Source organism: Aplidium turbinatum, chromosome 8 (genome assembly GCF_918807975.1).
Source record: "Aplidium turbinatum chromosome 8, kaAplTurb1.1, whole genome shotgun sequence".
NCBI classification, from domain to species: domain Eukaryota; kingdom Metazoa; phylum Chordata; class Ascidiacea; order Aplousobranchia; family Polyclinidae; genus Aplidium; species Aplidium turbinatum.
The window spans coordinates 12,971,819-12,985,810 of NC_137479.1; the positions used below are offsets into that span (position 1 = coordinate 12,971,819).

General features: G+C 35.8%; 1 protein-coding gene across 1 annotated transcript; it reads left to right on the forward strand.

Annotated features, from left to right (window-relative positions):
- Nucleotides 1–2,452: 2,452 nt before the first annotated feature.
- On the forward strand, nucleotides 2,453–12,277 carry LOC145775879 (uncharacterized). Its single transcript, XM_082587268.1, has 14 exons — nucleotides 2,453–2,563; nucleotides 3,172–3,279; nucleotides 4,038–4,196; nucleotides 5,087–5,278; nucleotides 6,083–6,202; nucleotides 7,349–7,438; nucleotides 7,609–7,692; nucleotides 8,687–8,776; nucleotides 9,165–9,306; nucleotides 9,463–9,610; nucleotides 10,090–10,222; nucleotides 10,927–11,108; nucleotides 11,231–11,350; nucleotides 11,688–12,277. Exons 1-14 carry the CDS (start codon nucleotides 2,509–2,511, stop codon nucleotides 11,766–11,768), a joined length of 1,704 nt encoding a protein of 567 aa, XP_082443394.1. The 5' UTR covers nucleotides 2,453–2,508; the 3' UTR covers nucleotides 11,769–12,277.
- The last annotated feature ends 1,715 nt before the right edge of the window (nucleotides 12,278–13,992 follow it).

Consider the following 13,992-nt stretch of genomic DNA (forward strand, 5'->3'; position numbering starts at 1 on the left):
GCTAATAAGAGATGGTTGAAAAACCTCTGGCCTCAGGTAGACTAAACATCAACTAAAATAAAGCCTCTACAAGTATGCAAAACTGCCAGGATTAAGATCTCAAAGAAGCTTTTCCAGTCCGACAATAAAGATTCAATCAATCAAATAAAAATAGAAAAAAAAAAGTAATTAGCTTTGAATTTTTCTTGGAAAATCTGTGAAGATTTAAAAAAATACCAAACTCCGATATTCCCCTGAATCAGCTTATGAAAAGTATTGTTTAGTCCTCAACTTTTATTACGAGTAGAATGTTGCAAATGACTCGCAGCTGCAGGTTTTCTTCTGCACATGACTTACAGCTGCAAGTTTTTGTTCCTCGTTTCACCTGGCAGGACTGGAAGCAATCTTTATAAAAACTCCCGAATCTCGATCCAATCTTATGCCGCCCAAAAGAATTCGCTCATTTCTTGGTTAATTTTGTAATATTCCAATTAGCAAAAATTACATTTCGTTTTCTTTTTTACTATAAATATTTCACCACTTGTGGGCTTAGTTTATTCTGACGATAGCTCCTGAAGAGAGTCAGACGAAAACCTGCAGCTTCGAGCAACCATGTTCAACATTCTATTCTCAATTTTCAAGTTTCTTACTATCAATCAACTCTTCAACTTTTATTACCTTTTTGGCCCAAAGTTGTGTGCTTGCGATATGACACTGAGCCTTTAGACTTCCCAAGATTTGGAAACAAACAGATATGACGTAACACAGCCATAAAATAACTAAATAGAATCAAGATTGACAGATTGAGAGATGCAAATTTCATTGACGTTCAAAAGAAGTTTACTAGGAAAGTCAAAGGAAAACTATAATGTGGAATTGACGTTTCCGCTGATAAACATTGATGATAACACGCAAGCAAATGGGAAAGCTTCCATGATTTTTCAAATTGCGCTATGTTACATCAAAACAACGTTGTAAATCGTACCATGGTGACCTTTATATTTCCAAAAAGAAAGATGAGCTTTTGTTTACCGGAAATAGATCTATTCTGCGTGGCATAAAAGCAAGGGATAGAAAACAACTTTCTATTATTTCAGAAATGCAAGCTGCAAGATGCTTGAAAAGTCGAATAGCATTAGCCTAGCTAAGAAATGTAAAGTTAGAAGTTATAAACAAATTTTACAGAAAGTACTAGCACCGAAACCTGTGACTCAGTGCAAACTCTTGCAAGAAAACAACACGTTTTGTTAAGGGTTGCATTCCAAACACATTAATTTTTTATTCTAGAATCGAAATTACATGTTTTCCAACTCAAGTATTTTCTTTAATATTTTGAGCTGCCATTTTATAGACCAGCCTCTCAATCGCAACAGCTCTACAAAAAGAGTCAGTTAAAGTGATGTAATTGCTTGCAGTGTGGTGTAGCGCATGACAAACAAATTGGTTGAACTACATCATCAGCGACAAATCTTGTTACTTCTGCGAAAATGAAAATCTTTTCATAGTTTTGTGAAAGAGTGATAGACGTATTTTTAAAAAAGCCGGCCAATAGACATTCTGATTTGTGAGCACAGATAAAAAATAAACAAAACAAAAAAACGCATGATTGTTTAATACGATGGAACCTTTCTTTTCAATTTTTCTACCATTCTCGATTCAAACGGTGAGAGAATTCGCTCGAAGTAGGAAATAAGTTTGGTTAGGTACCTTATTTCCTACTAAACCATTGGAAACACTGAGCAGTGTAATTATAACATACTCAGTGGCATGCTTTAAAGGTGGATACAAAGCTTAGCTTCCTTGCTGCTAACAGAACAACAACGATTTAATTCAAAGAGCTCCCATAGCAAGTAAAATGTTAAAACTGCCCTGGTTTGCTTTTACTTTGTTTAGCCCCGAAATTACGGCATAGGCTATACTGTAAATTGAAAATGTGGTCAGCAAAGGTTTGCAGTTACATTTCTCCTTCCTGGCATTAATGCTAAATTGCAAAGTCATGCCATTGATTTCTTGCCTTTCATAGACCAATCATCAAACACAAGGCATAAGCCTGAATAAGGTAAAAATCAAATTTAGACAATGTTGGTTGGGACCAGAGAATATATAAAACAACTTTATCACTTGCCTGTCCAATTCTAGTCTAAAGATTCTCATAAAAAATATCCTTTAGTTTGTTTGAAATATTGACAAACACCACCCTGAGAAAAACTCAAAACCGACATGCAGCCACTGAGAATGATGTAAAACCACCATTCAGAAATTATAAGCTTTATAGAACTTGATTGAAGACACATCAAAAGCAGTGAAAAAAATAAATCAATACAGAACAACACAAAACAAAGTATGCTGTTAAAGTAAGTAGACTAAGCTGGCCCAATTCATCATCGCCATTCAAAAGTCTTTGTTTACTATGGCATGTAATTAGTTCTTTGTCGTATAAGCTTCATGCTGGATGAATAATAATTTATGTTTCAGACTTCTTTGGTTTTGTAAAACTATATAAAAAAACACGTAAGCAAGAATAAAATCATGAAAACATTTGCCGCAACCCTTTTACTGCTTTCCGTCGCTCATGCTCAATATCGTAAGTAACGGTTTTATATTAAAATTAGGTCTAACACATAAATTATTTTATTAACCTCAATTTTTCCATTGTTACATGTTAGCATTTCTACAATACGTCACTAAATGTTTTTACTTCAAAATGCATAAAGTTTGTTTAAGGATAAGTTTGCTCTGTGCATAATTAACCGTTGAACTTTTAAATTTTTGCTCAATATTTGGATAAAGAGACCTGAAAACTACAGTAGTGGGCTACTTGAAAGGCTGATTGAATTTGCAAATATATCAGCTTTAATTCGTATAGCCTATTAAGCTTAGCCTACGTTATATAACATTTAAAAAAAAAACTGAAATATGAAGTAGAGTATGTGATATAGAATATAAATGTTGAACATATTAGTTGTAGCCTAATGGTTAATTTAATAACTATTCTTAAATTACAGTAATTGTTAATAGGCTATACTTTGTTTTTATCAACATAAAATTATTTCGGCAAACGTTGTTTTTTTAAATGTTTTCGAAAATCGATAACAATTCATGCCAGTTTAAGCATTGCCCATCCGGTAAACGTTCGAGATTAAAACTATTTTAGATTGAACGACAAATATAATTATAGTTTCTTATGTTTAGCGTGGTTGAATCTGTTTCCTTGTAACTCTTGCTACGGGCCAAGTTATTGTTTCAATGACAACGACAATCTACCCCTAGAATGCACAGAATGCCTGCAAACTAATTGCGGTAAGATTCCAGTTTGTGATAGTAAGAAAAAGACTTTGGCAAGATTGTCAAATCATCTTATTACAAACTCAAGTTATGTTTAACATTGTAAAATTTCATTTCTCTATTTTTTTTATTGTAATGATACAGATGACATTATAAAAAAATGTTACTTTGGCATTAAATTATGTACATTCAACACTGAGATTGAGAAAATATTTAGTTTCGGACTCAGAAACCTAGTTTAGAACGAATCCAAGCAGTTTCTCATGTTCGGAAAAGATATGCTGACTAAAACATGGTCACCAGCTTTCTTTTGAATTGCAGCAGCCTATAATTAATCGATTTCATCTACTCAGAAACCTACAGAAAGAGAGCTGTCTTTGAAGTGCGCTGTGTAGACCTGACATCGTAGACTTGAATTAGAAAACTACTAAAGCCCCATTTAAATGTTAATTTAGCATAAGAATCGTGTAGTTTAATATACAAAGTGTCTTCCTGTGTAAAAGTTTATCAGTTAACAGAGTGATCTTATCACACTAATTGTGACAAGATTGTTTAATTCTTGGTTTGACATAGCTTCGCAAAGCTCTTTTATCTCAAAACTATGTTTTGTCACATAAGTAGTTTTTAAACTCAAATCCTCTGTTGCACACAGCAAGAAGCTTCATCCTTGTCTTGTCTCGGAGATCTTTTATTTAAAAATATGGATGTTTATTGACTGAGCTATGTGATACATTGAGCATGCAAGCAACAGATTTTTTGCATATTTTTTTCAGAAAACCAATTGGATTTATTATCTGTAGCAAGTCAGGGTTTATCTTGCATTCGTAGGGTCTGGAATGACCCTGTTTATTGTCAGAGACAATGTCCTGTTTGGACCAACTATCACAACTGGAGGCTATCGCGATGCAGTGGCTGTCTTTCACCTTGCATAGGTAAGTTAAAAGCAGCCCACTGCTGCGATTGCTAATCTCTCAGAGTAAGCTATACTGTAAGATAAAATATATTATTTTTGTATCAAAATAATTTGTTGAAGCCCAGCTTTTCCTTGCCAAGATCATACAAAATGCTCTTGACAGCTTACGTGCGATGTGCGATAGCGATTACAAAGCTATGTGCGTAAAAGTATGACGCAGAAGAAAAGCACATCCTTTCTTTTTGTTCATAACATCCTATTGTATATGTTAAGCGTGACGTAACGATATGGAAGCATTTGCTTATTTCGATACTAAAAAAATGCTTTGACTTGGAGCATTGTGCATGCTTACTTTGCTCAAACGCAACAGCTTTTTTTGGAAAAAGATTTGATGAAGATCATAATTGAGTTTGAACTATTATGCCACTTTACATAAAACAAACTAAAGGTTGTATTTTTAGGTCATTAAAGAAATAGCCTAGTATATTTAAAATAAATACAGAATGTCTGATTCCGCTATCGCGTGTAGCCTACTTTTCAAAATTATAAAGAAAACTTAAATTTCGACTGTTCTTTAATTAGACGTATTAGCCACTGGACATAATTTATTTATCCTGTCGTCAGAAAGGAGTAGCAAAAGGAATGCATGTTGCAATCTAAAAAGTCCAAATTCAATGATGGTCAAGACGTAATAATAAAGAAGCTGTTTCTCGGCAGTCGAGTATTGTAAGAATTGACAGCAGTAGACACGTATTTCGCTCATAAGGCTGAGCTCATCAGCATCGTACCACAAATCTATGCCACAGAGCTCTCGACTGCGGCTTTTTATATGACAACTCATTGTTATTGATTGAGTCAAATTAAAAATTCATGAAAAGTACAATTCATGCTGACATTACTGTATTGTAGCGACGGTGTTTAACACGGAAGCAGGCCAATGTGAAATTGAAGAGGTTTCAGAGCCTGGGAATGATGTTTGCGCGCCAGAAACCAACCAACCATGCGGAACATGTTATCGCTCCAATCGATGTTTCACGGAAAATGAATTGATCAGTTTTGGTGGAATTTGCAAAGATTACCTCAAACTTAAATGTCCTGATCGTAAGTTGGTTTTTTCACTTGGTTTCTCAGATCATCGTCAATGTCTTTTTGATGCTGTGTGTATTGTAAAACATTATTTCTCACTGCCGGTACTACACAAGACTTCTGAAAATCGGTTTGCAGCTCAACGTCTTGTGAATTAAAAATGAAAGAAGATTTTGGCAGAATAAATCCTATCTTCTATATATTTTCATAACATTCCTATTGAAATTAATGTAGAGATACAAATACAAGGAATTTTTACTTATTACTCATTCTTTAAAAAAACGCAAGAGAGTTTTTTTAGAATCAATTTATCAACGTATGTCTTCCAAATTGAAAAATTTCGCACTGAACATGCATTCAGTGTTTGAAAGCACACATGCTTGTGAAAATACTTTTCTACTGTGAAGTAAATCAAATCTAAAAACAGAAGTCTAATGGGAAAGTTAACAGCTGATTTTAGCCTATGATTTGTTACACTAACATTGGTAGGCGTATTAGATGCAGAAACAATTAGCGCCAATGAAGCCTCAGCCACAATATTCCCGCTGATAGACATTAGTAAAAATTGTTATTTCCAGTTGCATAATAGTTTCAATAATTGTAAATTGTAATATAAATTCAATTCTCTTTGTTATTTTGTTTGTTATCAAATCTTGTAGATATGAGAGTTTGCTGCTTCAAACATGATTTGCTGGGAGCATAAGTCTAAGTCAAAAGAAGTTGAAATAAATTACGTTAATGTCATCCAGCACATTAAAATTATTTTTTTCTTGAAAATGAAGAAGGAAAATGTTTACCAAAGTTATTTGTTTTGTACAGCCATGGACATTGCGTGTTTGAAAAGAGCCTACTCTGATCCTTGTTCTACTTGCCCTTCTGCAGCTACATTCACCGACGCTCGATTGCAGTCGTGCGAGCTTTGTATTAATCAATGCAAAGGTAAGCAATATAAATCACAAAAATAAAACGTAGACAAATTGTTTGTGGTTAGCTCGATTTAGTCTGCGTAATCTAAGACCAAGCCCTTCAAGAGATTTTTTCCAAGCTATGCAATGCCAATTTGATGACCTTAAATAAAAGAAATTCTAAAACCTCTAAATAAAACCATTTGGCAATCGTTCTGCATAACTCTTAGGTCCACGTATCTATTGGATTTTATATCGTATGAGCTGCTTCACTCAGCAAAACGTGTGAGGTCGTATGATCAATACGTTTCCCCTAACAGTTCAGCCATATTCATGCTAATGTCGCTCATTGTTGATATTTTTACATAATGTAATACAACGAATAGCACGTTTTACCAGTTGTAACCTGAGTTCCATGGGAAAATAGAAAGTTTATCAAGAAATGGCAGGATGTTGGTCTGAGAAGGCGTAAAGATAATTGAAAGTCCAATTCTTCTCATAACTGAAAACTTTATTTGGAAGTTTGGAATTTGATCGATGTAAATTGTAAACAAAGCATTAAGGCTGCTTTTAAAAAAGACATCGTATAGTACAGTTAGGCTTAAATCGGAAAACCACATAATGGCTCTGGTAAAGGCCTTATTAAGAAGTTATAAATTTACTCGAAACTAAATCTATTTTTGTTTCATTCTTCGTTATTAATAAAGCTATGATAAATTAGCCTCTGATACATCATTTTGTATTAATCTACTTCTAATTTCTAAACATGGACAAGAAACTAGCTAAATTTTTAATTATCTTCAGTTTAAGTTTGATGATCTTTTCATCGGATGGATGGTCATTTTATTTTTGTTTGAATGCGAAACGCCGAAACGCACATAAAACAAAAACGTACAGTGTGCATCCAATGAGAGAGTGCGAAAGACCGTAGCCCTGAAGGCGTAGGAGGTCGTCGAGTCTGCACTCTCTCATTCAAACAGTTATACGAAAGAAAGTATTGCGTTTTTTAGGCTAATAGCAAATTGACACAAAAAAGAAGAAGGTCTCTGTCTCTCCCAAATACCCAATTTACATTAGCTTAGGCTACAATACAATTTTCGCGTGTCGACATTCATCAGTCTATTTATTGAAATGTTTTACCAACACGCTATATGGGCAATATAATGTGTTTTATTTGCAGCCAAGCAACAATGTCTAGAGGTTTGTAGGAGTAATTTGCCAAAGAACCCTACGAAAGTTCCATGCCCTCTTTGTCGAGCATTTTGCAAAAGTAAGTGCTAAGTAAACTAGCTCAGACGGCCACTTAACCTGGTTCACATCTTGATCAGGTCAGAAAAGATCTGCATCCGGCCTGGTGAAAATCTGTAGGCCTACTAGAATTTTTTGCTATGCAAAGTTTGAAACAACTTGACATATTTTAAATTTACATTTCAATTTCAGTAAATTCTTTTGATCCAAACTGTTTGAGCAAGTGCGATTGTAATCAATGCGATTCCTGCTATCAAACCTGCGACAACCTGGGAGGTGAGAAAAAGTCATAACATTATAATCTTGCTTGTTGCTTCATTGGTCATTAGCCTACATTGAGTTGTTGCCAGGGAATGGAATGGGATGGGATGGAATGGAAGGCACATTTTGGGATGGAAAATGGAAAATGTCAGGGATGGAAAATTTGGATGATGGGATGGAAGACAATCTTCCATCATTTCATCTTAATTGCATCATTAACTTTGCACCACCGTATCAAGACATACAAAAGTTGTAAAATAAATTGAGTAAAAGCTCCGGTTTGATTATGTTTTTTTAAACAGAAAAGTGTCGACTTTTTCCGTATTGAACCAGCGCGGCTATTGGCAGACGATTGTACAAGAAAGTGAAGTCGGGAATATTCACACTTTTTGAGTGACAATGATATACGGTACTTTTATTGAAGTTTAGACACTTAAATGCACTACATTGAAGAACATCGCTCTTGAATGATTCTATTTCTGTGAACACTTGAACAATTAACAATTAATCAAAGATTAAGAAACAATAACATTAGGCCTATGTGGCAGCATGCAAAGCGCTTTAAAAACTAAAACGGAAACTGTGATAGTAAATAAGTTAGGCTATAAATGAATTAATGGTAGAAAATTATTACATCAAACACATAACAACCCCACAGCCCTGGATTCTTTTTGTAGTTGTAAGATAACTTCTAATACCAAACGGAAAGTACCAATTCCTGAGAAAAATATTGCTGTAAAATTTTTAGCTTAGATTCAGTTAAAAAATTTGCAGATGGAAAAGGACTGGAAGATGGAGTAAATTTTTGAGATGGAATGGAAGATTTATATGATGGAATGGACATGAAATGGATGAAAATCTCAGGATGAAAAATTGAAAAAACGTCTTCCATTTCATACTCTGATTGTTGCGCGTCGGTTTCACATTTAAGGAATTTTGCTAAAACGTTTTACGCTGTAGATTATTGCTGCATTACTGGGGCTACAAAGTTCACACAAAGTATTTTTAGGTGGAGATTTTAACTTGTTCAACCCATGTCGATGCTTAAACAAAGAGGAGGATGCCCCAATCAAGAAAGTACAACTTAGTCGCATTTTTGGTGAGCTTTAAACAACTTCGCTTTGTTTCTTACCAACAGCGCTCTCTTATTCCACCTTTAAAAGTAGAAGTGTATCATTATATAGATTATAGATGCATCATAACTTTATTTGTTGTTATTTCAAACGGCTTTGCAAAAGTGTAGCTTAGATGGGTAGCTCTCTTTGGACCTTTGGAATCATGATAAGAATCCTTGCCAAACATATTTGCAGCAGTTAAGTTTGATACCCAGGCTTGAAAACATTAAAATCAAAATAGACAACTTTAAGATATCTTATTTGCTACTAACTGGAGGCACAAGCTATCCTACTGTCCAGGCTATGCCTACCGTCCGCTATAAGGAATGAAAGCATTAAAATAGAAATAAATAAGTAACTTGATTTTGACAGGTGGAAGCAAATCTTGTGAAGGTGACTGGCCCTGGGCCGTGCATATTTATTACAAAGGAACAGATCCGAGAAACGGAGCTGTGTGCGGGGGTACGTTGTTCAATAACAACTGGATTGTGACAGCTGCCCACTGCTTTCAAACGTAAGCTATAGGCTAAGTGACGTAGGCTATAATCGAACCAGCTTCGATGCATTTTCATACTTTTTACTTTGTTTGGTCTTTGTTGCTTTTTCTAAAAGAGTTGTAAATTATAACGATAGAAATAAAAGAAAAATTTATTTTTAATTTAATTTTTAGAGACAATCCTTCGCTCTACAGCGTTGTATTAGGAGATCACATCCTGTCCGACAAGTCAGGAAGAGAAGTGCATAGGGACATTGAACGCTTTGAATCACATCCATTATTTGATGCTCAAAGTTACAACTACGACGTAGCAGTTGTCCAAGTAAGATCGGATAATAGCAATATCGTTAAAATGGATAGAAAACCTACCTTTTATATGTTTTATGCAACTTCAGATAAGCTAACTCCATTAGCCTTCCGTTACAAGGTTCAACAGTATTTTAGTCTAACTGTTGAATTTCTTGGCATGTGTAAGCTAGACTTTTTGAAGCTGCTTTGACTGGGTTACATAACACAAAACAAAACTCGCTTCTTGTCGTAAATAAGCTTAGATCATGCCAATGCCAAGCTATGGGAGGCGGAGTAATGTACAAATAATGTTGCTAACAATTAGGCTACAACCTTTCTGACAACCTCAACCTCACACTTTCTCTTCGGCCAACTGTTTGCTCTGAAAAAAAGCTAATTGGTTTTTGTTTTCCTAAAAAACTAAGACATTAGGCCCAACCTGCGATATCACCTTCATCAAAATAGCTAGCCTACTTGCCATAAAGGTTAATGTATTTTTTTACAACTGCTTAGTTAAGTGAGCCAGTGACGTATTCAAAGTACATTCAACCTCTGCCCATCGCACCACCCGGAACACGCACGGACAACAACGAAGCGCCGAGCTTTGCAGGACGATTGTGCAAAACTGTTGGATGGGGACTGACGAGTAAGTCCTGTTCTGAGTTAAAGAAAAAGCGACGACAAACTAGTTTTTAGAATGTTAATAAGACGCACATGTTAAAAATAGGTAAAAAGCTATTCAAACACCAACAAGAAAAAGATTAAAATCCACTGGTTTAGCTCATATAGACCAGTAACAGTTTACACTCTTACTAGGGACAGTGGAATACCGGGACGACTCACTTTCCTGATTATCTTGCGAAATGGACAGCTGGAGGGTTAAGAAGTTCAAAAATTAGCAGAACTGCACAACGCTTTCTTTGATTTAAGTTAAATTCATTCTCATCAAATGAATTGCTATATTTGGTTAAAATTTTGGGTGCTAGAAAATCTGCAAAACCTTACTGCAGCAGTGTGAGGCTACTCACTGTAACCGGTGTTGCGTGAAGTCTACCCCTGCATTATCATAACTTGAATACTATTAAATAAACATGATATCACATATTTCCTACGTTTGTTTTGGCGATACACACTTTGTACACACGTGGCCACTGGCCAGGTCATATAAACTGCACCTGAGTATGCCACATATGGCAGTAGACCTCAAGCTGTGGTTGCATCAAATTTTGTCATAACATTGTGACCCTCCAGTTGTCCACCTTAATTTTGAGTGAGCAATTCCCTACTTCTACCATCCCTAACTCCTACAAAGCTTTTAGGCGTAGTTAAAGGTTATTATTTTTGTCGCAGCATCGAAGTCAAGAAGAGGAAGCAACATTCTTAGAGAGTTAGGTGTAAGAATAACACCGAATCTTCTTTGTAAAATCCAAACGCTAAAAGGATACGAGCAGGGACCAGTTCTATCGCCCCAATCAGGCATACCACCAACTAAGTTTTGTGCAGGTGGAGTTGGAGGAGAAGATTCTTGCAATGTAAGCAGTTGGTCAAATCTTTTAAAGCCTTGGTTGTTTATTTTGGGAGTTTTACGATTTTGTGAACTATTAACTGTTAATATTTTTACTTAGATGAATATTAACTGTTATTGTATCCCAAGGGGGACAGTGGTGGATCTTTATTTTGTCTCCATGACGACGGAAAATACGTTTTGCACGGAATAACTTCTTATGGAACGCGAGAATGTGGGCAGCCGTTGCACCCCGGCGTATACACAAAGGTAATTGCTAAATAAGCTAGGCTATTACAAATAACCTACTGGTTGTCCTTACTATAAAATGCTGTAAACTAGTTCATTCCGTATCAAAAGCCATGGTCTAGAAAAATTATGCTCATTTTACCAAAGTTGTAAACTCATCCATGAAGATTTGCAACTAGGTAAAAGTTGTTTCAATTTTGTGGTAAACGGGCTTATCGCAAATACTGTCCTAACCAGTCTTCCGACTAAACTTTTAAGTCATGTTCATAACATCTAAAATATCCTTTAAGCTGTTTTAGAAGTCTTAAAGGGGAAAGTCAAGGACACTCCGTTTTTATCAGTTTCCATTATTCTACAGGTCGCAGAAGTAAGCTCTTGGATCAGCACGTGCATATCCTTAAACCGATGCAAGGCATTCGAAGACCAGACGTCAAGTTAAATACTTTGCATTGCACTTTGATGTCGTACGATCTTTCGCTTGTTTATCCACGTTGATTTTTTTAATATTACGCGGATTATTTTTTATAAGTTATTGAATTTAGCCATCACTTTTGTATCGTTTGTTTTTGTTTTTATAGTTTTAGTAAAATTAGAGGAATACTTTTGCTTTATTCTTATTTAATATACAACGTGATAGAGCAATATAATATATATGCGAGTCAGTGACCTCGTGACACAAGGGCTTCCTTTGTAACTTAATTGTCCTGGAATATTGACCTGTTTTAATTATTGTTACGTAACGTCATTTCCTTATTTGTTTCTTTAGCTTTCACGTGACGCATGTTCCCATCTTTATATGACGATATTAACGAACCACTGAACGTGACGTATGATGTTTAAAACAGGCTACACTATACTGCACTAACTGCAGCTAGCTGATATGGAAAGCTTCGTATCATACTTGTCAATATTTCGTTTCTTTTACAGTGTGAAAACTGAAATATATATTATTTTGTGTTGGTGATAATCTAAGTATTGTCTAATCTAGGCTGCTATGAGGTGTGAAACAGCTAGCCGACGCGAGACTAATTTCTAATTTGCGCATCTGTAACAAAGCTGGGGCTTATAAGTTGTCAACCTCCTAGTGGTGATCCTGGTACCGGTAATTGATTCTAGCAATCAAGCGAATGACAACAAATCAAGACAGCAATTTTAGCTTACAGAGCTCTGTGCAACTCCATCCTGTAACCTACAGACTACAGAGTGATGTCGACGCAGAGCATGCGCCTTTCATGTCTAATAACTGTTCAGGGCAGGCAACCTCGGTTGTCATAGGCTATAGCCTAAGAAGATATCGCCTTGCTGCAGTTGAATGTGGAAGGCCTGACAAAGTCTAAAATCGACAAGAAGCTCATTCCAGTTGCATCAACAGGAAAACCTTAATTTTATTGAATGACAGCAACATGGACATGTGATAGTTCACGAGGTGTTTAACCCTATCTGTAGCGACACGGGGTTGTATGAGAACGCCCCACTCCAGTAGTGAAATATTTCACAGAAGGAAATATGCTAGAAATATGAAATTTCTTGACTTTTAGTTTTTATTCTTTTACAGTTTTCTAAACGTACACTGGTCATTTTTCTATCTTCCTGCTTTTCACAATAAGCATTTCGTCTCAGGTGGCTAGACATTTTCATGAAACTGCCTACATTATAGCAGTTAACTGTCGTGGGAAGTTTTTCTCTCGCGGTGTGATCCAATTAACCGCTATATCGTTTAAATGTAAAAACGCCTTATATTTATAAGCAAAATTATTTTTTTGTTTAGTTGAGCATTACTTTGTTACCGTAGGCTATAGCCTACTGTAATTTAAAAATGTGCGTTTGAACGGTCCATTTTGAAGTTACCTTCGGGAAATTAGAATAAAAACCAACTTTCTGACGTTTTTTTTATCTCAAACACTTTATTTCAATAAATTTGTTAGAAAAAAATTAATTTTTATACGCACAATAGGCTACACATGGTTATTATCTTGTAAAATATTTCGGCTCTGTGATTTTCATAACTCCCGTTAGTAGCGATTACTTAATTAGCACGGGGCTAAGATAGCTCGACGTACTTTCCGCGTACGAAAACAGCTCGTACTAAGATGGAGTTAAACTGAAGGGACTCATGCTGTCAACCTGTAACTGCAAAACAGGCTAATGACAATAGAGAGACACATCAGGGCATCTTTGGGGTCGTAGGATAAACCTTCGGCCCCAGAGAACGAAAAAGCCAAAGAGAGAGGTGTTTAAAGATAGGAAGGATTTCATGTACATACTGTAGGCCAGTGCTACTCAAACGCCGGTACGCGTACTGGTGCCGGTACGCGAGCACTTGGCTGCTGGTACGCGGTCAGTTAGGAGAAATTGTAAATTGAGTAATTTGTTTTATGTTGATCAGAACGTCTATACAGTATAATAATTTTTAGGCAACGATAGTGTTCAATCTGCTTTCCCAGCTATAGACTGTTTGGTGGCCCGCTACTACGACGACTTCCAGTTACGTCACAAAGAAGTGTTATTTCGTAATTGTTATCCATTATTTCAACAAAGTATCGCAATGTTCGATGCGAAATGATCATCCTTTTTGTGTGTTTGTGCTGTGTCCACGTGCTTGACTATATACCTGCAGCGTCCAGTAACGAGTAGAGAAGTGAGAGGCTCAATCAATCGGCCAC

Excerpts from the sequence above, each read along its gene's own strand:
- LOC145775879 (XM_082587268.1), top strand. The coding sequence starts at position 2,509 with ATGAAAACATTTGCCGCAACCCTTTTACTGCTTTCCGTCGCTCATGCT. Across the intron at positions 2,564-3,171 it reads CGTCGCTCATGCTCAATATC|CGTGGTTGAATCTGTTTCCT; the intron begins GTAAGTAACGGT and ends TCTTATGTTTAG. Across the intron at positions 11,109-11,230 it reads GAGGAGAAGATTCTTGCAAT|GGGGACAGTGGTGGATCTTT; the intron begins GTAAGCAGTTGG and ends TTGTATCCCAAG.